Here is a 26047-nt window from a genome sequence, read left to right on the forward strand (position 1 = left end):
TAAGGGCACCGGTCCCCTGCAGACAGAGGCAGGATCACGGTGCACTAACATGGTGGCTTCCCTGGTTATCATGTGAGTGGTGTGTATATGTGTGTGTGGTAGGGAAGGGATTGAAAAGAAGAATAGTAGGTGGTTGGGACTTCCCTGGCAGTCCAGTGATTAAGACTGTGCATCAAATACAAGGGGTACAGGTTCAATCCGTGGTCAAAGAACTAAGATCCCACATGCCATGCAGCATGAATGAAATGAAATGAAATGAAAAAAAAAAAAAAAACAACCAGTAGTGAAATGGAGCAGGGCCATATGGTCCTTGCCCCCTCCAACATGTCCTCTGCCTACCTATTACTGGTGGAAACCTTTAGTTAAAAAATAAGTTTAATCAGAGAAGTGAGAACTGCTGAAACAAAGAAAAACACTCAGGAGACTAATGCCATCATTAAACGCAGTCAAGGACCTTTAGTTCTTTCTCAAGGGCTGTAGATGATACTCTGAGCCATATCCTGTGAGCTGTCTTATAGATACCAAAACACCAGGTTGGAGAAGTTAACTACGTGAGGACCGGACTGTACCCAGGACTTGAACTACCACAATTCCAAGAACTGACTGCAAAGAAATGGGAACAAGTGCACTCCAGAACTAAAGATTAACTGTACCTAAAACAACCAAGATGATGTTAGTCAGACCACTGATGACCAATTTGAAGATGACTGTGCTGTTTCTACATGTTGCCCATCCCCCACTCTGCCTGTAAATGCTTTCACCCCCTACTTGTGAGGGTGGGGAGTCGGCCTTTGGACAGATGTCTACCACCCTTCCCCCCAGTTGCTGGCATCTGAAATAAGGCAAACTTTCCTTACCACCAAGCCGGCCTGTTTACTGGCTTTTGAAAGGCGAGCAGCCGGAACCCCCACACATACCTTTTGGCAACAATAGGTGGTTGTTTCCAGAAGGAAAGGAGCTCTGTATTTACAAAACAAAATCTTCACACCAAAATGAAATTTTATTAAAGTTAGAAAAAGTATACAGTATGATATTTTTTTAATCTCATAAACTATTTTCAGTAGCTTCCTTGTAACTCAGCACTGACTTATCCCCCTTTCCTTTTTGCAACAGCTAAACACATTCCTGTCTAGCCTTCTCATGAATTCTTCCTGCTGGTCATTTACCCATAAAATGTATAGATTATCTGCTTCAGCCCTGTTATTTCTGAGACAACAAACTCAAGCCCAGAGGGATGACAGGAATCGCTGAGCTCCCCCAGGGGGATAACAGAATGTCATCTTCACCTTTCTTGTCCACTGCGTTTCCTCTCTTCTACCCAAACCACCTGCCTTCATAAGCCCTCTCCACATCTCAACTTGTGTCTCCAAGACTACTCAGAACAAAGTAAGAGTACAGCAAGCCTGACAGCCCCATTGCATTATTCTCTATTCAGCTGCCTTTGCTAGACCTAGACACTCACTGGGAAAACTTGAGTCTTTTCCTGCACAATTACTCTAACTCCGTGTTGCTCAGTAAAGCACCCATAGGACAACGGGCTTCCAAGGATATGCCAGAGAGGATACAGAGGATACAGACACATTCTGAGGCAGGGGAGCTTCTTGCCTCTAAATGCTACAGGTTGTAGATCTAGGAGTCTAATACCTGAACACATCCAAACAAGGAGATGGCTGTGGAAGACTCTACCACTACCCTACCCGCCCCATCCTCGCGTGGCTTCCTTATGCATTCATTTGTAAAAAGCACACCGTTGTATTTGTGGAAGGATGCAGGATGTGCTTCAAGTATGGACTCTCAGGCCTGGGTTGACTGGTTGGCCAAATTACATGACCTAGATTATTCTATAAAGACAGGATGGGGGATTTCTCTGATGGTTCAGTGGTTGAGAATCTGCCTGGCAATGCAGGGGATGTGGGTTTGATCCTTGGTCAAGGAACTAAGATCTCACATGCCAGGGACCAACTAAGCCTGTGGGCCACAACTGGAGAGTTCCTGCACTGTACCTAAAGATCCTGCATGATGCGGTGAAGGTCCTGCCTGCTGCAGTTAAGACCCAACACAGCCAAATGAATGAATGAATGAATGAATTTTAAAAGACAAGATGGTAAGGACAACAAGGATCAGGAAGAAGAAAATTACTCAGTGTGGCAGACAGACTCTAGAATGGGTCCCAGTGGTCATGTCCTTGTGAATCTTCTCTCCCTGAGTGTGGGCTGGACCTAGTGACTCCCTCCGACAAATAGGGTATGGCAAAAGGGATTAGTTACAAAGGACTGTGACTTTTCTCTCTCTCTCATGTTTGGAGCACTTGGTTTCTAGGGAAGAAAGCTGTCATTTTGTGAGCTATCTGTGGAGAGGTCCACATGGCAAGAAATTGATGTCTCTGGTTAATGGTATTGAGGACCTAAGGTCAGATAACAACCAGGGGTAAGCCTGGAAACAGACCCTCTGTCCCCCAGCTGAATATTAAGGTCCAGCCCTACTGGAAACCAGCAGTCTTGCAAGAGAGCTTGAGGCAGAGCACCCAGCTAAGCCATGACCAGATTCCTGATCTTTAGGAGCTATGAGATAATAAAACTGCTTTGTCATTTAAAGCTGCCATTTGGAGATCATTTGTTATGCAGCAATAGTTGGCTAATACACTCAGTCAGAAGCTCCTTATATGGAGAACAAGTCACAAATTTAGAGTCGGACATGACTGAAGTGACTTAGCAGCAGCAGTAGCAGAGACTTCCCTGGGGTCCAGTGATTAAAACTCCACACTTCCAATGCAGGGTTATGGGTTCAGTCCCTAGTCAGGGAACTAGGATCCCACATACCACACAGTAGGGCCAATAATAATAAATAAGTGAATAAAATATAAAAATTTTTTAAAGGCTACTTACTGCTGAGCTGGAGACAGTCTGGATGCATAAGCTAAAAGAGAAATTTAAAGGAGAATGATCTTTCAAGAGCTGACAGATCTTTTTTAGTAGAACAGTTACTACAAATCTGATAAGGGATTTGCCATATTCTTATCAGCAGATCCCCAAGGAGTTCCTAGTTTAAAATGTTCTGTTTTGCTTTTGCATGATGCTTTGGGGAACAAGGCTCTTGTTTAAGGAAACGAGTGTGCATTATAAACTCTGATTCTTTTGGTCACTAAAATTGTTAAGTAAAATAGTTTTGAGTCTAATGACTAAATATTTAGGAAGATTGATTTTCCCTGTTTTCAGCTAACGGTTGGTTTTGGCCCATGGCAGCACAGCGCGGTGATCAATGGCACAGATTCAGAATCCTGAAACTGTGTCAGTTCCAACTCTGACACTAGCTGGTGACTAGAGTTATTTGTCACTAGAATTACTAGCTCTGCGACTTTGGGAAGTTACTTAACTTCTCTTGACCTCACTTTCCCCATCTGGAGAATGGAGATAATATGGTATCCACCTCATAGGGGTTTTATGAGGAGAGCACAAATTAATAAAGTGGGACTTACCTGGCGATCCAGTGGTTGACTCTGCATTTCCACTGCAGGGAGCACAGGTTCAATCCCTGGTTGGGGAACTAAGATCCCACATCCCTCATTGCATGGCGAATAATAATAATTATTATAAATAAATATAAAGCAATTAAAATAGCATGTAACATATACTTAGGATTCTATAAGTATTTGTGTGCTAGGAGGAGGCTGGGGAGGGTGTTGAGTGAACCAGTTTGCAGTAATCTGCCTGAAGAACACTGCATGATGATATGGAATTTAGGGCAGCAGATGCCTCCCCTCCAAATCCTGGGCAGAGTAGGACCCAACAGCTCATACAGGAGGTAAGTCATGCCTTGTCTGATTCAAACCACTGGAGAAAATGTGGTGGCTAGTACTTTACTTTTAGTCTTTTCCAATGAGTGGCTCAGTGGTAGAGGATCTGCCTGCAAATGCAGGAGACGCAAGAGATGTGGGTTTGATCCCTGGGTTGGGAAGGTCCCCTGAAATAGGAATTGGCAACCCACTCTAGTACTCTGGCCTGAAAACTCCCATGGATAGAGGAGACTGGTGGGCCTAATCCATGGGGTTGCAGTGAGTTGGAAACAGCTGAGCATAGAATAAAAAGAGAGAAGATTACTTTATACAGTTAATGGATATTTTTTCCCCATGTGCAATTCTGCTGGCCACTCCAAGTGGCCAGACCCTGAAGAATTCATGGCACATACACACACACACACACATACACACAAACATACCCTCCCCAGCCTCTCTTGACTGAAGCTCCCCTGGCTAGGAAGAAGAGTCAGCAGAGAGCAAGGGATGGGGGGAAGCACCCCACTCCTACCCATTGAACTCCCTGAGTGTGAGCAGAGGAAGGTGGGGACTCCACTCCCCCAGAACCCACAACATTGATTTAGGGAATCTGAGCATCCCATGGATAAAAGGAGCCTGGCAGGCTACAGTCCATGGGGTCACAAAGAGTCAGACACGACTGAGCACGCACATAAGAGAGGAGAAGAGGCCTATGTCTCAGGCCCGTCTGTAACTTAGGAAAGAGGTATGTTTCAGAGAACTCCCCTCAAGCCCACCCAGGGGTGTAAGAGTAGATGGTTGGGTGGGCCATGTGGGAAGAGATGCCTGAGGAAAAGCAAAAAGATAATTTGGGAGCATTGCAGCTCTTGCTTGGGCTTCCCTTGTGGCTCAGCTGGTAAAAAAAAAAAAAAAAAAATCTTCCTGCAATGTGGGAGACCTGGGTTCTATCCTTGGGTTGGGAAGATCCCCTGGAGAAGAGAAAGGCTACCCACTCCAGTATTCTAGCCTGGAGAATTCCATTGGACTGTATAGTCCATGGGTTTACAAAGAGTCAGACACAACTGAGTGACTTTCACTTCACTTCACAGCTCTTGCTTAATGAAAGAGCATGGTAACGGGTCTCAGAATATGATGGCTCTGGCTGGGGACTGAATATTGAGTGTTCTGAGAAGTCAGTTTGCCATGGGTTAGGCATGGCCCATGAATGTGGATATGAACATGGTTACAATAAAGTGAAACTTTCTGATTATAAATAATGGAAGATAGAAGGGACCCCACTCGAGACTGTCCAAGAGAAGTTGGCCCCCAGGGCTAAGGGATCTGTGGGGCCACAGTGAAGCTTGAGGGATACCAGAGCAACTTTGCAAATGATGTTTTCTTTGTTGGTGCATTATGAAAAAAATTCAAATGAGGGTTTGCTGCATTGGTGTAGCTGTAGGGGGTGAATATTCCCTGAAAAGAAGATAGGGAGCATCATTGAAGGTAATGCCTTCGAAGTATCTTAGTGTCTTCTTAACTGTCTCATAAAACTACTATTTCTTCATTGTCAAAAAGAGAAAAAGGAAATGGAAGACGGTGGGGTCTTGTTTATAGTACATCACCTGTTTCTCCCGTCTCTTCTTCCCCTGATGAAACGCTAAGCACAGTGGTGAGAGCACAACAGCCAGTCCATGTCGGCCACTTCATCTCCTTTCTTTCAGTATCAGTCCCGTTAGACAGCAAACTGATGTCCTCAATCTATCTCATCTCTCGAAATGTTGATTCCTAACCAAGCTCCTATTCCTGAGATATGAATTTTAGTTCAAATTGCAATGGCCTTTTTAGGTTTATTTTTCTACTATAAGCAACCAAACAATTTTTGGAGTTAGACAATTTGAAAGATGCTTCTCAATAAACAAGCAAACAAATGGACCACCTTTACAAAGAGACTTTTCTCATGAGGGACAGAAGACATCTGTGGCAGCTGGAGTGGGACTATCACAGCTCTGAGAAATTATGGTTGAGGATAAAAACCCTTCTTAGAATGGTAGCTGTATCTTTGACATAGCTGGATGAAATGCTATGGTTTTACTGACATGATAGGTGGAATTCAATTCAGTTATGTCAGGCCCCAGAACAAAGGTTGACTTATAATTAGCTTTGCCTTTGAAACCTCCCACTGGTCTGACCTTTGTAAAAGGCAAACCTAACCTATTGGTTTTCTACCTCCCCTCCTCAACCCTTATTGAGACAAATAGATAAAAGTAAAACTGGTAAAAGTGAGAAGAGGAGAATAAAGAAGCTGGCTTAAAACTCAACTTTCAAAAAACTAAGATCATGAGATCCGATCCCATCACTTCATGGAAAATAGATGGGGAAACGATGGAAACAGTGACAGACTTTATTTTCTTGGGGTCCAGAATCACTGCAGATGGTGACTGCAGGCATGAAATTAGGACTGACGCTGAAGCTGAAACTCCAATACTTTGGCCACCTGATGTGAAGATCTGACTCACTGGAAAAGACCCTGGTGCTGGGAAAGATTGAAGGCAGGAGGAGAAGGGGGCGACAGAGGATGAGGTGGTTGGATGGCATCACCGACTTGATGGACATGAGTTTGAGCACACTTTGGGAGTTGGTGATGGACAGGGAAGCCTGGCATGCTACAGTCCATGGGGTCGAAAAGTGTCAGACATGACTGAGGAACTGAACTGAACTGATCTGAAAACGGAACTCCCCTGGTGGTCCAATGGCTAAGATTCCATGCTCCCAATACAGGGGGCCCAGGTTTGGTCAGGGAACTAGATGCCACTTGCAGCAACAAAGACCTGGTGCACCCAAATAAATACATATTAAAAAACCAAAAACCTGTTAAATAAATAAAGCTGGTAAGCCAGATCCAAAGGCTGCTATAGCTATGATTTTCTTGTTGTTAACATTTAGCTGCTAAGTCATATCTGACTCTTTGTGATCCTATGGACTGTAGGGCACCAGGCTTCTCTGGCCATGGAATTCTCCAGGCAAGAATACTGGAGTGGGTTGCCATTTCCTTCTCCAGGGAATCTTCCCAACCCAGAGATCGAACCTGTGTCTCCTTCATTGGCAGGCAGATTCTTTACCACTAAGCTACCTGGGAAGCCTGGTGATTAGATTTAGACTTGGCCAGATGATCTTTGGAAGAGACATTAAGATTCTAAGGTCATGAGGCATCAGTTAGTACCATGAGGCAAATATATCTGTCTGAGAGGAGGTTAACAGGGTAAAGGAGTTAATGATGCTTCCTAGGGTATATGCCGTTCAGCCTGGATGGTCATCTACAGGGGCAAAGGATGGCTACTTTTAGCTGAAACCTTCTACATTCATGTTATAAGGTTTCTTTTATTTTAAAAGGATATATTTATAATCAATTCTTAACTTTGCCCAAATAACTAAAAATAGTAGGGAAACCAAGAAAGGTAAACATATGTCAAGGCCATCTTTCTTAAGAAACTCTTAGGGAGACCAAAATTGCTTTCCCGTGGCTCATCTCAAATTCTCTGTCTTATTTAACCTCAGCTTCTGCAGAGCTTAATTTTCCTGTCACTGGAGTCTTCTGTTTCTTTAGGGAGTAGCCCTTCTAGAGTTCCTCGGGAGCAGTCACTCAAGAAACAGTCCTTAAAGGCAGAGAAGAAAAGGATGTCAGAGACTATGTGAATGTTATGTCAATGAGAGAAATAAACCAGGACATGAGCTGCTTTATTCATGAGCCCACATTCAATCTGAGATTTGGAATCAATCTTACAGAAACACTTGGCAGGCAGATGTTTGCACAGAGGGGTTTCTCACAGCACTGTTGGGATAGTAAACATTTAGAAATAAGGTAGGTGTCCTCATCATTACTGAACAGATTAAATTGTTTGCTCATACTGTGAAATACAGTACAGCAAAAAAGAATGTGATAGAAAAACAAATATTGTATATCAATGCGTATATGTGGAATCTAAATGGCATATGTGATTTTATTTGCAAAACTGAAATAGAGACACACACAGAGAACAAATGTTATGGACACCAAGGGGGAAGTGGGTGGGTGGGATGAATTGGGAGATTGGGATTGACATATATATCCTATTGATACTATGTATAAAACAGATATCCAGTGAAAACCTACTGTATAGCTCAGAGAAACCTACTCAGTGCTCTGTGGTGACCTAAATGGGAAGGAAATCCAAAAAAAGAGCGGAGGTATGTATTGCTGATTCACTTTTCTGTACAGCAGAAACCAACTCAACATTCTAAAGCAACTATACACCAATAAAAAGTAATTTAAAAAATAAAAAGGATGAGATAGAGTTAAACGCACTGATATGGGGAGATTCCGAAGACACACTGTTATGTGAAAAAAACAACACGCAGCACAACCCATACGACACAACCCTTTTACATGAATCTGTATAACATACGTGTATGTGTCACACATAAACGCATAAGATGGGGATGGAAGGATGGGGACCACACCACAGTCCTGGCTGATTTGGAGCAGAGATATGAAAATGGGGATGAAGATGAAAGGTGCTCTCTGAAATTGATTCTAGTTTGAATCTTTTATCATAAGAATGTGTTTGTTACTTGCGTAATTTTCGAAAGATTGGTGCAGGCAATCTCCTAAAAACAAGAAGTACTAAACTCATTGAACTTCTTTGGCATCTGACTTCATCCCACCCACACCCGCTTTCGAGAGCTAAAACACAAGAGACAGTTTCTGAGGCAGCTACTCAAAATCAGCTGAGGTGACTTAACTAGCTTGTCTTTTTCGGTCCTGCCCTCACAGTTGGAGGGGTCTCACCCCGTCTCTTGAGAGCTTATCCACTTTCTTCTCTTCCAGACTGCCTCATGAACCTGCTTGTGTTTCTCAGGCAGACTGCTCCTGGCCCTGGTGTCCATTGATGACTTCACTTCCTGTTTAAAACATCCGGCCTGTAAAATTAGCGGAGGGTCAACTTTCACTAAATTACTTGTTGGGATGAGGAAGGCTGACAGAAGGTTCAGAGTTCTACTGGCAGTTAGCAATTCCTCTTGATTCTTGGCTTGGTTGATTTACCTCAGAAAGGGGGAAGTCCTGTGAATCTGAATCTGTACCAGACTCCACTCTAGAGCAGTTCCAGCCAGGAGAATCCTTCCTACCTGGTGTTTCAGTTCTCTGTTTCTCAAGAGTGGATGGTTCGTCTCTGCTCCACGTGGCATCAGCTGAGACGGCTCAGCTGAAGGCCAGAGTTCGCTTTCAGGACGCCTCACTCACATGGCTTGCAAACTGTGCTGCTAACTGGGAGCTCAGCCAGACACGTGGACCAGGGACCCCTGTTCTTTTCTAGGGGACCTCTGAACAGTTTAGACTGTTTGGATTTCCTCACAGTATGGCGGTTGATTCCAAGAACAATCACCCTTAGAGAACAAAGCAGAAGTATGTATTGCTAGTGGTAAAAAAACAAAAACAAAAACAAAACCCCACCTGCCAATGCAGGAGGTGTAAGCGATAGTTTCAATCCCTGGCTAGGGAAGATCCCTTGCTGAGGGGCATGGCCACCCACTCCAGTGTTCTTGGCTCGGAAATCCCGTGGACAAAGGAGCCTAGAGGGCTACAGTCCATAGGGTCGCAAAGAGTCAGACACGACTGAAATGACTTAGCACACACACATTAGTCGTTGAGGCAGTCTCAAGTTCTACTCAGGTTTAAGAAGAGGAGCTATAGAGTCCCTCTCTTGACTAGGGGGGGCAGATGTAGGCCAGCTATTGGCCACGGCTTGGTTTTGAGAGGTAGCAGAGAAGAGCTGATGACTGGATCTGAAATATCAATAGAATATAATAGCAGTTAAGCAATGCAGAGACGGAGAAACTGATCTTCCCAGGTCTTCCTCAACCAGATCTTCTGTAGTTGGTTGATAATAAAATTTCCAAAGCCTATTTCTTCTACAAATGCAAAAAGAATAATAATTAAAAACTAAAACCCAAACCTATCTGATCAAGCAACTGTTAAAAAAAAAAACCCAAAGACCCCAATTTCAATGTCAAATTTAGGATTATTTATTACTTTTTAAATTTTGATTTATCTGAACATCCCTTCCTTAAAAGAAGGAAATAGAGTTACTTACATCCCACTACAAAGTAAAGTTTTACTGGGATTTTGAGTTAAAGAAGATGTAGTCAATATTAAGATTATTATGAACATTGCTAAATTACCTATTAAGATAACTTTCTTGCATTCTCAATTCATTTTGGTGGGAAGAAGTAATCTAGTCGAAGTCATCATTTCTATTTTGAGTAGGTTAACTTTTGGTAAAATTAGTGTTTTGTATCTGAATCTTGTTTCATATGGTCAGTATGCTTTATTCAGAAGAGCTTTCCCTGTTCAATTTATGTGGAATACTTTCTGAATTTTGTTTGTGAATTGATGGGAGGGGCTTTGTTGGGGAGAGGATAAGAGAGTAGCAACAAATATGAAAGAAATGTTGTGGTAAACCTCAGGAGGATATTGTAAAAACTGACACATGGTACTGAAGAGGTATCATGAGCTTCTAGAAAAGGGGCTACATAAATGCAAAATAATACCACAATTTTAACTTTTAAAACATGGGTAGGAGGACTTCTCTGGAGCTCCAGTAGTTAAGAGTTTGTCTTGCAATGACAGAAGACATGGGTTCAATCCTTAGTTCAGGAAGATCCCATGTGCCTTGGAGCAGCTAAGCCCGTGAGCCACCACTACTGAGCCTGTGCTCTCGAACCTGGAAGCCATAACCACCGAGCCTGCACACTTAGAGCCCGTGCTCGGCAGCAAGAGAGGCCACCTCGGTAGAAGCCCTTACCCCAGGAACAGGAGCCACCACTTGCCACAACTAAAGAAAGCCAGCGTGAAGCAACAAAGACCCAGCACAGTCAAAAATAACTAAGTAAAATTTAAAAAGTAGATTCATGGTTGTCCAGGGCCAAGGGAGTGAGTTTGGGGACAGAGGGGCATGACTGCTACGAATAGGTGCTTCTCTGGTTGAAGGTGATGAAAAAGTTCTAAAATGGATTGTGGTGATGGTTGTACAACTCTGTGAATACACTAAAAAACATGAATTTATATACAATTTAAATAGGTAAATTGTATATACATGAATTATATCTCAATAGAGCTGACATTTTGAAAAAGTAAATCTAAAATTGAATATATATAAAAGATACATGTATGCGTAGATTTTTTAAAAAGTGTTACGCTGCATAGAAAAACCTAATATGTCATCTACTTGTCACCACGGTGTCCTATTTTATCTCCTGCATCATGTACTACTACTTTTTGTTAATTTTGTCTGTATCTTTCCAGGACTTTAACAATACACATATAAACAAAATATGAATATGTATTCTTTTGTTCTTCCCTTTCTTACAGGAAAGGCAGCATACTATGTAAACCTTTTTGCTATTTGTATTTTTCTCTATACAATGTATATCAGAGATCTTTTCTTTTTAGCACACAGAGCTTCCTCATTCATTTTCAGAGGATATGGTCTTCCATTGTGTGTTAATCACTCTCCCATTGAGGAACCATTTGATTATTATTTTCCAGTCTTTCACTTCTACGTTACAATGAACAACCACCTACATATGTCATTTCATACATGGTTTCACCATGCTTTTGCCTACATGTTATATTTCCAAATTAATTGGTGAAATGGTTTTATTGGTGTATTTTTAATGTTCCTTCATTATTAATAAAGTTAGCTTTTTGTCATATTTAAGAGCCAACTCTATTTGTTTTTATGGGAATGATCTGTTAACCTGTTGTGCTCCTGTTTGCCATGTGTCTTGACTGTGATTTTTTTTTTCCATTCAGAAATGTTTGATTTTTATGGAATTGAATTTATTAATGTTTTCTTTCATGATTCTGGATTTTATGTGATAGTAAGAAAAGATTCTCCTTTTCAGTGTTACAAAAGAGTTCACCTACAGAGTGTTCATCTAAAACTACTATGGTTTATTTACTAAATGCTTAGAAGTATTTATCAAAATAAAAAGTTGAAAGAAAAAGGAAAACAACTAGCAATATTAAAATGGACATTTTTTAAGAATAAACCTAGCAACATTTCAGACTAACATGAAGATATATGGAGATAGTAGCTTATTTAAGCAAAGATCAATTAACTACTTTGGCAATAACAAACATTAAATGCCACTGAATCTTTAACCAGCTAAGAAATGCTCTGTATGTGAGGATAGATAGTTTGTAGTAGCTCTCAGGTAAATATCTTGCAGGGATTTCAGTTTTGAAATTCACACAAGTCTAGAAAGGAAAAGAGGTGGAGTCTATTGTCTCACTTGCTGCATCTGGGCTCACTTTTGATCAATAGAATGTGACAGAAATGATATTGTACAACATATGAGTTTTGTAGCTTCTCTGCCTCCTGGAACTCAGATTCCACGTGAAGACTAGGCCAGCCTACTGGAGACTTACAGCCAGCACCAATTTCCACGGATGCAAGTGAGTCTGTGTTAAAACAACCAACCCACATCAGGCTGTAGTTTGACTCCAGCCATACAAGTAACCCCATGGGAGACCAGCAGAACAGCCTAGCTGAGGCCAGCCCAAATTGCTGACCCTCAGAATAATAAGCAAATAGTTGCTGTTTTAAGCCACTATTTGGGGGACATGGTTTGTTAAACAGCAATAAATAACTCATATAAATGCCATTCTGAGGAGTAATGAAGAAAGAAAATAGATAAAATACTGAAAGATAGGTTAGCGTTTCTGTATTAATTTGTTCAGTCACATACTCCATCTCTATGAAGAAAGGATTCAAGTCGGCTGTGCTGGGCAGACCCAAAGGTGATCTCCAGTGATCCCTGTTTACTGGTATTCATGTATTCATGTAATCCGGTCCTCCTGAGTTTGGGCTGAAACTAATGACTGTTTCTAACCAACGGAATATGGCAAGAGTGTCAGGATGTCATTCCCACGACAAGGTTACATTCTATAAAACTGCATGATGCTGACAGATTCATACTAGGCATTCTCCTTGTCGGCTTGATGAAGTAAGCAGCCACGCTGAAGAAGGCTATTCAGCAGGAAGTCACGTGCAGCCTCTGGGAGCCAAGGGTGGCCTTCAGCCAACAGCCAACGACAAACAGAAGCCCTCAGTTCTACAGTCATCGGGAAATGAGTTCTGCCAGTAACCCAAGCAAACTTGGAAGGCAGTTCTTTCCCAATTGAGTCTTCAGATGAGAATGCAGCTCAGCTGACATCGTGATGGCCTCCCTCTAAGTCCCAGAGGAGACAATCCAGCTAAGCTGTGCCTGATGCCGGCCCCACAGAAACTGTGAGATAATATTGAAAGGTCTTCTATTTGTTCTACAGCACAGAAAGCTAATAGAGCTACTCAGGAAGCATCAGCATTCAACCCTTTGACCGGAAAGCAACCTTTGTTCCTAGAAGGAAAATTTGTGGTTTGTGGAAAGAGGGAGACCTTCTTTAGAAGGTCAGTTCTTCACAGCATTGTAAATCAACTATACTCCAATAATTTTTTTTTCCTAAGGGTCAGTTCTTTCTTATCACACTGTGATTTATTTAAAATCTTGGATAAGAAAGGCATTTATTTTCCTGGTTGACTCAGGGAACTAAGGATAATTTATTCAGCAAAGGTGGGACAGAAAACACATTAAATTTGTATATGTGTATAAGGAAGTGTTTTATTAGGTATCAGTAAGTAAGCTATTCAGATTCCATTGAGCTGAGAAAAAGGGAAAATGTTTAGTGCAACAGAAGGTTTGAGGATTATAGTTGGAGTAGACACCTGAAACATTCTCTTCATGGGCAATAAGAAGCAACCTGTTATAGTGCCCATGTATGCAGCAGGATTGGTAAGTACAATGATGCTTTTACATGTATTTATTATTGTTGCATTTATTCTGTAAAATCATCTTACATAGCTTGAAGTGATGGGACCATTAGGGTGATGTCATCTGCATATCTGAGGTTATTGATATTTCTCCTGGCAATCTTGATTCCAGCTTGTGCTTCATTCAGCCCAGCATTTCACATGATGTACTCTACTGCTGCTGCTGCTGCTAAGTCGCTTCAGTCGTGTCCAACTCTGTGTGACCCCAGAGGTGGCAGCCCACCAGGCTCCCCCGTCCCTGGGATTCTCCAGGCAAGAATACTGGAGTGGGTTGCCATTTCCTTCTCCAGTGCATGAAAGTGAAAAGTGGAAGTGAAGTTGCTCAGTTGTATCTGACTCTTGGCGACCCCATGAACTGTAGCCTACTGGGCTCCTCTGTCCATGGGATTTGCCAGGCAAGAGTACTGGAGTGGATTGCCATTGCCTTCTCCGACGTACTCTACAAGGAATTTAAATAAGTAGGGTGACAATATACAGCCTTGACATACTCCTTTTGCAATTTTGAATCAGTCCATTTTTCCATGTCTGGTTCTAACTGTTGCTTCTTGGCCTGCATACAGGTTTCTCAGAAGACAGGTAAGGTGGTCTGACATTTCCATCTCTTTAAGAATATTCCACAATTTGTTTTGATCTGCACAAACTCTTTAGCGTACTCAATGAAGCAGAAGTAGATGATTTTCTTGAATTTTCTTGCTTTTTCTATGATCCAACAGATGTTGGCAATTTCATCTCTGGTTCCTGTGCCTTTTCTAAATCCAGTTTGTATATCTGGAAGTTCTCAGTTCATGTACTGTTGAAGCCTAAGTTGGAAGGATTTTGAGCAGTACCTTGCTTGCATGTGAAATGAGCGTAATTATGTGGTAGTTAGAATATTCTTTGGCATTGCTCTTCTTTGGAATTGGGCTTCCCTGGTGGCTCAGGTGGTAAAGAACCTGACCGCAGTGCAGGAGACCAAGGTTCAATCCCTGGGTCAGGAAGATCCCCTGGAGAAGGGAATGGCAACCTACTCAGGTAGTCTTGCCTAGAGAATTCCATGGACAGAGGAGCCTGGCAGCCTGAAGCCCACAAGGTCACGAAAAGTCAGATACAACTAAGTGACTAACACTTTCACTTATTTTTTTCTTTCTTTGGGATTGGAATGAAAACTGACCTTTTCCAGTCTATGGCCACTGCTGAGTTTTCCAAATTTGCTGGCATACTGAATGAAGCACTTTAACAGCATTATCTTTTAGGATTTGAAAAAGCTCAGCTGGAATTCCATCACCTTCGCTAACTTTGTTGGTAGTAGTTTCCTAAGGTCCACTTGACTTCACACTCCAGGATGTCTGGCACTATGTGAGTGACCACACCATCATGGTTATCTGGATCATTGAGATCTTTTTTGTACAATTCTTCTGTGTATTCTTGCCACCTCTTCTTAATCTTCTGCTTCTGTTAAGTCCTTACTGTTTCTGTCCTTTATTGTGTCCATCTTTGCATGAAATGTTCCCTTGGTATCTTTAATTTTCTTGAAGAGACCTCTAGTTTTTCCTATTCTATTATTTTCCTCTATTTCTTTGCATTGTTCACTTAAGGCTTTCTTATCTCTCCTTGCTATTCTTTTGATTCCTTGCTGCTACTACTAAGTCACTTCAGTTGTGTCCGACTCTGTGCGACCTCATAGATGGCAGCCCACCAGTCTCCGCCATCCCTGGGATTCTCCAGGCAAGAACACTGGAGTGGGTTGCCATTTCCTTCTCCAGTGCATTAAAGTGAAAAGCGAAATTGAAGTTGCTCAGTTGTGTCCGACCCTCAGTGACCCCATGGACTGCAGCCTACCAGGCTCCTCCATCCATGAGATTTTCCAGGCAAGAGTACTGGAGTGGGGTGCCATTGCCTTCTCCGTTGATCCCTTGAGAGTTTCTTAAACCACATAATCCTAGAATTTGTGTGACAGACTGTTACACAAAGAACTAAAAATATTTTTATAGTTTATCTAGTCTGTGTATTTCTTTGATGTTTATTTGTTTTCTTACTTGTAATCGTCAATGAAGTAAACAAAAATAACTTGTTCTACATTTGTTTAAAATTTTAAATCCTCATCCAAATTTATTGGTTAAAATATGAGCTTATGTTTTATTATTTCAAAAGTATGTTTATTATTCATCACCAAAGAGCAAACCTTGTTCAAGACATTTTAACTGAAAAATTAAGAAGCCCCTATTACAAAAAGTACATTTTTAAAAAATCCAAAAATATTTTTCTCAATAATGTATGGAACATGCTTGTAGCCAGACCTAATTCAAAGATCCCTACCTTTTGTTAATAACAGATTTATTGGAATATAATCTATATACCACACAATTCATCCTTTTAAATTCTATAATTCAGTGGTTCTCAGTATCTTCACAGAATTGTGCAGCCATCACTATTAGTTTTAGAACATTCTCACCATCCCCCAAAGAAACTTTGGACCCATTTAACAGTCATTCCCCATGCCCTTCCAGTCTCCCCAGCCCTGGGCAATCACTAATCCACTCTCCATTTCTATAGATTTGCTCATTCTAGACATTTCCTATAAAGAGGACCGCACAGTATGTGATCTTTTGTAACTGGCTCCTTCAGATAGCATTAAGTCTTCAAAGTTTATCCATGCTGTAGCATGTATCAGCACTTGCTTTTTGTTGCCTAATACTTCATGATGTACTTATACTACATTTTATTTATCAATATCAGTTGATGTATTTGGGTTGTTCCTACTTTTTTCCCCCTATTATTATGAATAATGGTGCTATGTTTATTCACTTACAGGTTTTTGTGTAAAATATGTTTTCATTTATTTTGGGTATATACGTAGACATGGAATTGCTGGGTCATATGGTAACTTGATGTTAAAACCTTTGTCAAATGGTTTTCCAAAGTGGTGCATGATTTTATCTTATAACAAGTACTACTCGGGTTCCAGTTTTTCCACATTATAACGCTTGTTAATATAGGTTGTTTTTTTTTTTTTAATTATAGCCATTCCAGGGGTGTGAAGTGGTATCTCATTACGGTTTTGATTTGCTCTTTCCTGATGATATTGAACATCTTTTCATTTGCTTATTGGCTATTCTTTTATCTTCTTTGGAAAGTATATTTTTTTCAATCAGGTCATGTAGCTTATTATTTGGCATAAACGTTAGCAACCAAGGCCATGGTCCTGTTAAACATCTCCCTCCCCAGCCCTCACATTCCATCCCAACCCTGCTATAAAAACATAATAGAACACAACAAAATACCACAGTTCAGTCTGAGATGGGAACAAAAAGTGGCTCCAGCAAAAACAAGACAGAAACACAAGACACAACATCTTTGAACAGTTAACAACAACTGCCATGGCCCACAGGGCAAGGGGTCAAAAGGAGACCTCAGACCTAGGCCATTCAGAGGTTCAGGACAGCTGTCCCTTCTGGCTATATCTTCTGGGCTCTGCTGCAGGAACAGGAAGGGGAGGCTGCTGAGGGGCTGGGCAGGACCCCTCCTCCCACTCTGAAGTTCAGGTCACTGACTGGAGTGCTTTTGGTTGGGGGAGATGTCGCAGGCTCCTCCCAGAGAGAGGGACGCAGGGAGACATCAGGGGCCCCAACGGCTGCCCCTCCCCCGCCCCATGCCCACGGTGAGAAAGTTAGCTGAGCCCCTCCCCAGAAAGAGTTCATGGCCTCCAGGAGCCAGCACGCTTGTATTCGCATGGCATAAAGCCTCAAGTTGACTGTGGTCACCGGAAAGCTGACTTCGAGGACCCATCGCACAAGTGGCGCCTGGGAGTGGCTGGGCTGGGGCTTCCTCCTGGTCCACCTTGGTAGGAATGGAGTCTTGCACCTTGCTGCCTGTTTGCCTGCGAAGGTCTGGTGTCCACAAATGGTCCTAGTCCTTGGCGTTGTGGGGTCAGCAGCCCCTGCAACCCCTTAAACAGCTGCATGTTGCATAGGAAGGTGGTCTTGGCCTCGTGCAGGACCCTCTGCTCCACCTCGGGGGTCCCCTTGAGTGTTCATGACGGAGCTGTACAACTAGCTGCTTGAATTCGGTGGCGCTGGTGATGTTGGGGAAAGTGAAGAAGGCCAGACCCTCTGGAGCTGGGCAGGCCGAGGGCCTTCTGAGCGATCTTTTTGAGGACGTGGCACTCCAGACGGGTCGCCCAGGTAGCGGGTATAGGCATGGGCCACCAGCAGCTTGATCTCTTGGAGTCTCGGCACCGAGTGTTAGGTGGCCTGTGCATATGGGATGCCCTCCTGCCCGCGCACCCGTACTGGAAGGCCACGTCCTGTTCCAGGGTAGCCCTGCGGTGCAGCTTTTCGGGGAGCTGAGGTGGGGCGTAGACCAGGTTCTCCTGGTTGTGTTCCATCTCCTCCTCCAGGGCCAAGGAGACGTGACACAGAGATGCCATCACCAGCTTATAGGCTTCTGGGGTCACCCTCGCCCTTCTGACAGCTCTTCATGAGCTCTGCATTCTCCTCCTGGGTGTGCACCTCCGGGGTGGCCTCCTTCATGTGTGTGCGTGCTAAGTCTCTTCAGCCGTGTCCAGCTCTTTGCCACCCTGTGACCTGTAGCCCGCCAGACTCCTCTGCTCATGGGATTCTCCAGGCAAGAATACTGGAGTGTGTTGCTTGTGCCCTCCTCCAGGGGATCTTCCCCAACCAGCGATGAACCCCATGTCTCTTAAGTCTCTTGCATTGGCAGGTGGGTTCTTTACCACCAGAGCCACCTGGGAAGCCCAGCCACCTTCAGGGCCTCTGCAAATCCTGGGGCATGCTGTTGGCCTACAGGTGCTCCTTCCTGTGGCTGCACTCGTCCCGGTTCTGGAACGGCTTCGAGGACTCTGGCTCTAACCACTCAGACGAAGGAGGCAGCAGGGCGACTGTCTACTCTGCCTATTTTAAATTGGGTTACTTGTGATTTTATTATTGAGTTGTAAGAGTTCTTTATATATTCTAGTTATAAGTTCTTTACAAGTATATGATTTATAAAATTTTTTCCCATTACACCAGTTGACCTTTGATTTTTTTTGATGGTGTCCTTTGAAGCACATTTTCTTAATGGTATTCTTTTAATAATGTTCAATTTATCTCTTTTTTTTGTTTTCTAATTTGGGTTTTTGGTTATATCTAAGAAACCATTGCCCAATACAACAGCAGGAAGATTTATGCCAATTTTCATCTAAACACTTTATATTTTTAGCTATACATTTAGGTCATTGATCCATTTTAAGTTAATTTTTGTATATGGTGTAAGGTAGGGTTTCCACTTTATTTATTTATTGGTATGTGGATAAACAGTTGTTTCTGTACCATTTGTTTTGAAAAGACTATTCTTTCCCATTGAATTGTCTTGGCAACCTTATTAAAAATTGACCACAAATGTGAGAGTGTATTTCTATTAACTTTTGTGAGACTGTATTTCTAGTGTATGTGTGGTCTTATACTTATTTTCTTATTGAAGTACAGTTGATTTACAATGTTGTGTGTATGTGTGGTCTTAGTCTATTTTGTGTGATGGTTGCTGTTTGCATGATATATAGTTTACCACTCTATTTTTCCCAACCTTCCTGCATCTGTGGCATAACAAATTACAAGTTCAGTGTCTTAAAACAACACACATTTATTATTTCAGAGTTTCTATCAGTCAGTAATTTGGCATAGCTTAACTGGATTCTTTGCTCAGAGTCTCACAAGGTTGTGATCAAAGTGTTGGCTGGGCTATATTCTCACCTGGAACTTGGAGACCTCTTCCAAGCTCATTCATACTGTTGGCATAATTTAGTTGCTTTAGTTCTAAGATTGAGACCATCAGCTCTTAGAGATTACCCCTCTTCATCGGCAGTTCACAACGCAGCTGTTTCCTCAAGAGAGTGTCTCAGCTGACTCAAGTCTCTCTAATTAAAGAAGAGATGGCTTCACTTTCAAGAGAAAGTAATGATGTCACCTGATTATGCAGACCCGCCCAGGATAATCTCTCTTTTGATTAACTCAGTGTGAATTTATTAAGGACCTTAATTACACCTGCAACATCCCCTCCCTTTTGCCATATTTTAGTGGTTAGAACAGGGCTTCCCTGGTGGCTCAGATGGTAAAGAATCCACCTGCAATGTGGGTAGACCTGGGTTTGATTCCTGGGTTGGGACCCTGGACAAGGGAAAGGCTACCCACTCCAGTATTCCTGTCCAGAGAATCCCATGGACAGAGGAGCATGGTGGGCTACAGTCTATAGGGTTGCAAAGAGTCAGACACAACTGAGTGACTTTCACACACACACACACACACACACACACAGAGTGGTTAGAAGTAATTTACAAAATCTGCTCCCACTGAAGGAGAGGGGATCACACATACATGTAGATAGTACGGCTGCCAGAATTATAAGGGCCATGTTACAATTGTGTCTTTGATAGATGGGAGCATGGGAAGGAGCACAAATTCTCTATATATGTTCCTTTTATCCATTTTTAGTTTTGAAATATGTGAGTTTATTATCAATTATGTGAGTTTATTATCACTTACTCAAAAATAAAATTCTAGGAGACTTCTCTGGTGGTCCAGTGGTTAAGGATCTGCTCTGCAATGAAGGGGACACAGGTTCAATCCCTTGTTGGGGAACTAAGACCCCAGTGCCGAGGAGCAACTACACCCAAGCACCTCAACTACTGAGCCCACCCGCCTAAACTAGAGTTCATGTGCCGCAACAAAGCATTCTGTGTGACACAACGAAGATCCCATGTAAATAAGTAAATATTTAAAAAAAATTTTGTATCTTTGAAACTTTGCATATGTGTCTTTGGACCTACTTGACTCTTATGAAAAGACCACTTCTTGTACTGTAAAATCATTGCATCATTCTGAGGTTTTGGTTAAGAACATGGACTCTGGAGGCAGGCTGTGGATTTTGGGTAAGATACTTTATCTCTTTGTGCCTTTTCTGTAAAATAAGGCTAATTATAGCACATAGGATGTTGTGAGAACTGGGTTAACATATTAGTATCACTCAGATACTGCTGCTTGATAACACAAAATCTTAGTCACAATAACAAGCATTTATTTCACCAAGCATCAGGCTTGCAATTTGCCAGATGTGCTTGGTTGGGCTGATTACTTAACTTCTCCAAGCTTCAGTTTCTTTGCAAAAAAGATGGGTTTGTTACTCTGGGATTCCCAGAAGACAGGACCCAAGACAAAGGCTTTTGTGCTGCTGTTTTGTTACGGAGTCCATCTTCCAGGAATGGGGTGCACAGCACAGAGGCATTGAGGCTTAAAGTTGGGGAGCCATATGTAGAATGTGTTGTTGAGCTTGCTGTAGCTTAGTATCACTGAGAAGTTGTATAAACGATCTAAAAACAATCCATTAGGGAAGAGAAAGGACAGCATTTATCCACCAGCTTGAACTGCTAACTCCTGAACATTTGGAGGTGACCCACATGGACATTAAGTGTGGGACCAACAAGCTGCACTGCAGGAAGCAGTTGAAGTCCATGCCTAACAGCAGCAGGACCTAATCTTCACCATTCTGGTGCGGGCTTTCAGGAAAGCATGCCTGGCACATTTCCAGCAGTCAATAAATACATGGTCCTTGTTATTAGGAATATATATTTTGGTCCCCAAATATAATTTATTCCTCTTCCTTCATTTTTTCTTTCTTTCCTTTCCTCCCTTTTTCTTTGTGTAGAGACAAGGTGATTTTGAAGTCTACTTTGTAGAAAATAAATAAGGGAAAAATGCTAGGAAAACTCTTTTAAAAAAAAGAGCAATGATGTTATTACATAAAGACTGAATAATTTCAAAAGTATGATACTGTTGCATGAATAGACAATGAGCATATATTTTTGTGGAAAAAATACATGTAGCTATTCACTGTATTTAGTATAGTATTGTTTCTGATAGCAAAGGACTGGAAACAGCCTAAATGTCCATCAATAGGGGTGTGACCAAAAAAATTATGGTATGTTTATACAATAGAATATGAAGCAACTGAAAGTAATCACAAACAATCTCTTAAGTACTGATATATTTGTGTGTATATGCCCAAGAATTGTAGTACCTGTGTGTGTGTAAGTTGCTCAGTTGTTTCTGACTTTTTGAGACCCCATAGACTAGTCCACCAGGCTCCTCTGTCCATGGAATTCTCCAGCAAGAATATTGGAGTGGGCTGCCATTCCCTTCTCCAGGGGATCTTCCCGACTGAGGACTCAAACCTTGATCTCCTGCATTGCAGGCAGATTCTTTAACATCTGAGCTACCAGGGAAGCTCTTAGTACCTATACTGCATAACAAATTATTCCAAACTTAGTAGCTGAAAATAACAAATATTTATTATTTCACTGTCTTTGAAGCCATCAGGAATGGCTTCAAATGGAGAAGGAAATGGCAACCCACTCCAGTGTTCTTGCCTGGAGAATCCCAGGGGCGGGGGAGCCTGGTGGGCTGCCATCTCTGGGGTCGCACAGAGTCGACACAACTGAAGTGACTTAGCAGGAATGGCTTAGCCTGGTGGTAGAGGTTCAGAATCTTTAATGAGGTTGCAATTAACACATTGGTCTTCCCTGATGGCTCAGCGGTAAAGAATCTGCCTGTAATGCAGGAGCTACAGGAGACTTGGGTTCAATTCCTGGGTAGGAAAGATACCCTGGAGAAGGGAATGGCAACCCACTCCAGTATTCTTGTCTGGAGAATCCTTGGCAGCTATAGTCCATAGTGTCACAGAGTCAGCCACTACTGAAGCGATTTAGCACACATTCAGGGGATTCACTTCCAACACGACTCACTCACACGGCTGTTGGGCAGGAGGCCTCAGTTCCTTCGCATCTAGGCCTCTTCATAAGGCTGCTTGAATGTCTTCATGACAGGGCAGCTGGCCTCCCTCAGATCTCAGAGAGAGGAAAGAACAAGGGAGAAGTTGTAAACACTATTGTCCTAATCTAAGAAGTCACACAAAGTCCTCCCTGCCACATTCAATTCCTTTGAAGAGAGTCACGAAGTCTGGCCCACACTCAAGGGGTGGGGAATTAGGTTTCCCCTAATCTGCTAAGGTATTTGAAAATCACCAAGGGAAGAGGGGAACAACTGGGTGAACAGGGTCAGGGCTAGAAGGAAGATTTTTACTGTATCTATCTTTATACTCTTTAAACTATGTATTTGACTATATTAATCAACTAATTATATTTCTTTTAAAAAGCAACATTTTAAACTATTTGTGAAAGAACTGGGGGGGGGCGGGGGGAGGGAAAAAAAAAACAGTTGAACAGGATGCCAATGAAAGAAATTGGTTGAAATGAAATCGACCTTTGCCCCAAAAGATAGGAAAAAGGAAGCGAACATTGTGTTCATCCTGCCCTCTTCTCCCCACCCCAGATTTAGCTTCCTATTTTCCGAGGCAGGGGGTGGTAGTGGTGAAGGCCAGCATGAGTTCTGGATAAAGGGTTTGTGGAAGGAAAATAACTCTGTAGCCAAAATGTTCCATGCTACGGTTTTACCGTGGGCGTTTATGTCTTATTACAGCTTCAGTCCAGTTACATTCCTCCTATCTAAATCATTCTGAAGCCACAGCCTGTGGTCACTCCTGACTTTAAATAATATCGGATGGCATACAATGCCATTTCTGGATAATGTTTTATGTGTGAATTCCACTCGTCTGGCCTTCCAACGCCCTCCCCTCAGGTTTGACATCTATTCTTTAACAGAACGTGCACAGTCAAGCACGCCAAGAGAATTTAACCTAGTAATTAAATTGAAAGATTTAATGTGTACAAAGACGTGGCGTGAAATGTAACAGGTTTATTGTCTCTATAAAAAGCTCGTTAAGGTTGACTGTACTGACCTGTGCAGTGCTAACTGTACTCACTGCGCCCGGATCGGCAGGAGGGACAAAGTTTTACAAACCAAACTCTTCAATTTGTTCTAACCTCTCTCTTCGTACCGCAATACACCCAGAAAAACTAAAAGTCCGTTTTCAGGCTATTTAAACGCAGCTGCTCCTTCTGAAGGGTCTGGGAATGTGGGCAGAGAGCGCGTTCTCTCCACGCTCCATCGGTAGTGAGCAAAGTCCTTCCAGTGTTTCACCGGGACACCGGACTCCAAGCCCAGCCTCGCCCGAGGCCTACTCCGAGAACAGTGCTGTGGGCGCAGCTCCAGACGGATCAGGGTTCGCCCTCGCGAGGCCAAGGCTGCCCCGATTCGTTGAGGCCTTTCCAATGTCTACTTTCAGCCCCGGCTCCTTAGGGGGACACAAGGGAAGGCGGGCGGAGGAAGGACACGTCACGGGAAGGGGGGGCGCGGGCTGGGCGATGAAGGCACTCCAAGGAAACGGCGAGGGCCGGGGGAGTCCCAGGGGCCGGGGAAGGGGGCTCCTAAACCGCAGACCCTCGCCCCCGCGCACTCCCCGGCCCCCCGGTCCTGCCCGCTGCTTCCGGCGCCCTCCGGGCCCGCCCCGCGCCGTCCGTGCCACATCCTCCAGTGACGTCAGCCGGCGCCGCCATATTGGAAAGGCGCCGCCGCCGCCGCTTCTTCCTCAGCGGCTTCCTCCTTTACCGCCTCCGTCTTGCTGCAGCTGCTTCACGCCGCGGCCACAGAAAGGATAGAGCCCCTCCTCCGCCCCACTGACGCCGGGCCCACCTGCTCCCCCTCCGCCCGTCTCCTCATGACTGCATCCGGCCCCGCTGCCGACGGACGTCTGCCCAGTGCCCGGTCCTAACACGGAAGCGCGGGTCGGGGGCCGCGGAGGGAGGAAGAGGGAGACCCGGCTGGTCCTGCGTCCCTCTCGGCCCGGCGCGGCGGAGCCATGACCTCGCTGACCCAGCGCAGCTCCGGGCTGGTGCAGCGGCGTACCGAGGCCTCCCGCAACGCCGCCGACAAGGAGCGGGCGGCGGGCGGCGGCGGCGGCAACGACGAGGACGACGCGCAGAGCCGTCGCGACGAGCAGGACGACGACGACAAGGGCGACTCCAAGGAAACGCGGCTGACCCTGATGGAGGAAGTGCTCCTGCTGGGCCTCAAGGACCGAGAGGTGCGGGCGCGGCGGGCAGGGCGGGGGCGGCCGGTGCAGGGTCCGGGCGCCACGCGGGAGCCCGGCTACTGGCTCCGCGCGTCTGCTCTCCGAGCTCCCGAGCTCCGCGCGCGGGAGCGCCTAGCTCACCCTCTCGCACTGATTGTTTGGATTTCCCTTTCTGGTTTCTCAATCACTCCTTTCATTTTGACTCCGCGGCGGGTCTGTTGCGTTCTCGCTTTACCCCCCGCCTGTTTAACTCGGGTAAACCTCAGGGTACAATTCCCGCGGAGTGCACGTTAGCGTGAAACAACTGGAACCACCAGCGCCCTGAACCCATAGGTTCTGCAGGTTTTAGGACCTGGGAGGGGTCCACTGATCTGCTTTCTGGGGACTAACAGAAAAGAACAGCAACTTAAGGTGTATTGTTTGGAAATTTTGAAAAATTTCCGTGAAATGGTAATGGAAGCAAAAGTTTTATTTTTACTGTTAAAGGCCAAGAAAATTCTCATGAAACCTCCTGCAAATTGACTTTCTAGGTAAACATGCTTTGGGTGAGACATTGTTTTTATAATTTTATGATTTCCTCAGTTTTACTGTTCGCAAAAAAAAGTCTTGCAGTCTCAAAGGAGGGACTTCTTCGTGGGGGTCCTTGAAATGCTAGGTTTGTGACTTGATGAGAGGCCTCAGCGTTTAAATAGGTATGTGTGTTCTCACTTTGAAACAATTATTTTCACGCTTATACCTTGTGAAAATATTCACACATAGAGGAGTTGGGAAAAATGCTACGGTGGACACCTACATACTCACCTAGGTTCTGTAATTAACATTTTGCTGTATTTGCTTTATCATGTGTGTATCTGCAAAGCTGATTGTTTTTAGAGACCTGCCGAGGGTCAGACGAGTGGATATTGTATAAATCATTTATAGCGAAGGGTCCCAGAAGCTTGTTATATATGGAAACTACAGACAGCACATTTTGAGAGTCAGATACAAAAATATCTTTAAGTTTTTTTGTTTTTCAGTAGTTTTCCCAATTCAGAGATGGGCAAAAAAAAAAAAAAAAAATTCACGTTAAGACAACTTCGTCATCTTTCTCCACAACTTATCAGATTTAGGTGAGTTTTATATGGATTGTTTGTGGACTCCTGATATTTAGTAATCTAATGAGTTAAAGTTTATCTTGATGGAAATGTCTGGAGTATTTGTGTTATCTAGATTTCCAGTTTGCTCAGGTCTTTCTGATGATCACTTGATGTTCCTCTGGCCATTTAAGGGACTCAATATCTCTGTTTAGTTCCTGAGTTATGATGCAACCAGGCTGTATAGGAAATTTACTTTTTCTCTTTGGAAAAACAAACTAGAGGTATATAGTGTCCTAGACCTGTGATTTTAGAAAGTA

At 43.4% G+C, this 26047-nt stretch overlaps 1 protein-coding gene and 1 pseudogene across 1 annotated transcript in view; one reads left to right on the plus strand and one right to left on the minus strand.

The window, feature by feature from the left end:
- Positions 1-13432: 13432 nt before the first annotated feature.
- On the minus strand, positions 13433-24068 carry LOC132657968 (heme oxygenase 1-like; annotated as a pseudogene).
- Positions 24069-24124: 56 nt separating this feature from the next.
- The window catches only part of GOLPH3 (golgi phosphoprotein 3), a 46161-nt gene continuing 44238 nt past the window's right edge, over positions 24125-26047 (plus strand). Inside the window, exon 1 of the mRNA XM_004017069.5 lies at positions 24125-24666. Within this exon, the coding sequence (XP_004017118.1) occupies positions 24442-24666 (225 nt within the window). The 5' untranslated portion in view covers positions 24125-24441. The remainder of the gene's footprint in view (positions 24667-26047) is intronic.

This window comes from Ovis aries, chromosome 16, assembly GCF_016772045.2.
Source record: "Ovis aries strain OAR_USU_Benz2616 breed Rambouillet chromosome 16, ARS-UI_Ramb_v3.0, whole genome shotgun sequence".
Taxonomy (NCBI): domain Eukaryota; kingdom Metazoa; phylum Chordata; class Mammalia; order Artiodactyla; family Bovidae; genus Ovis; species Ovis aries.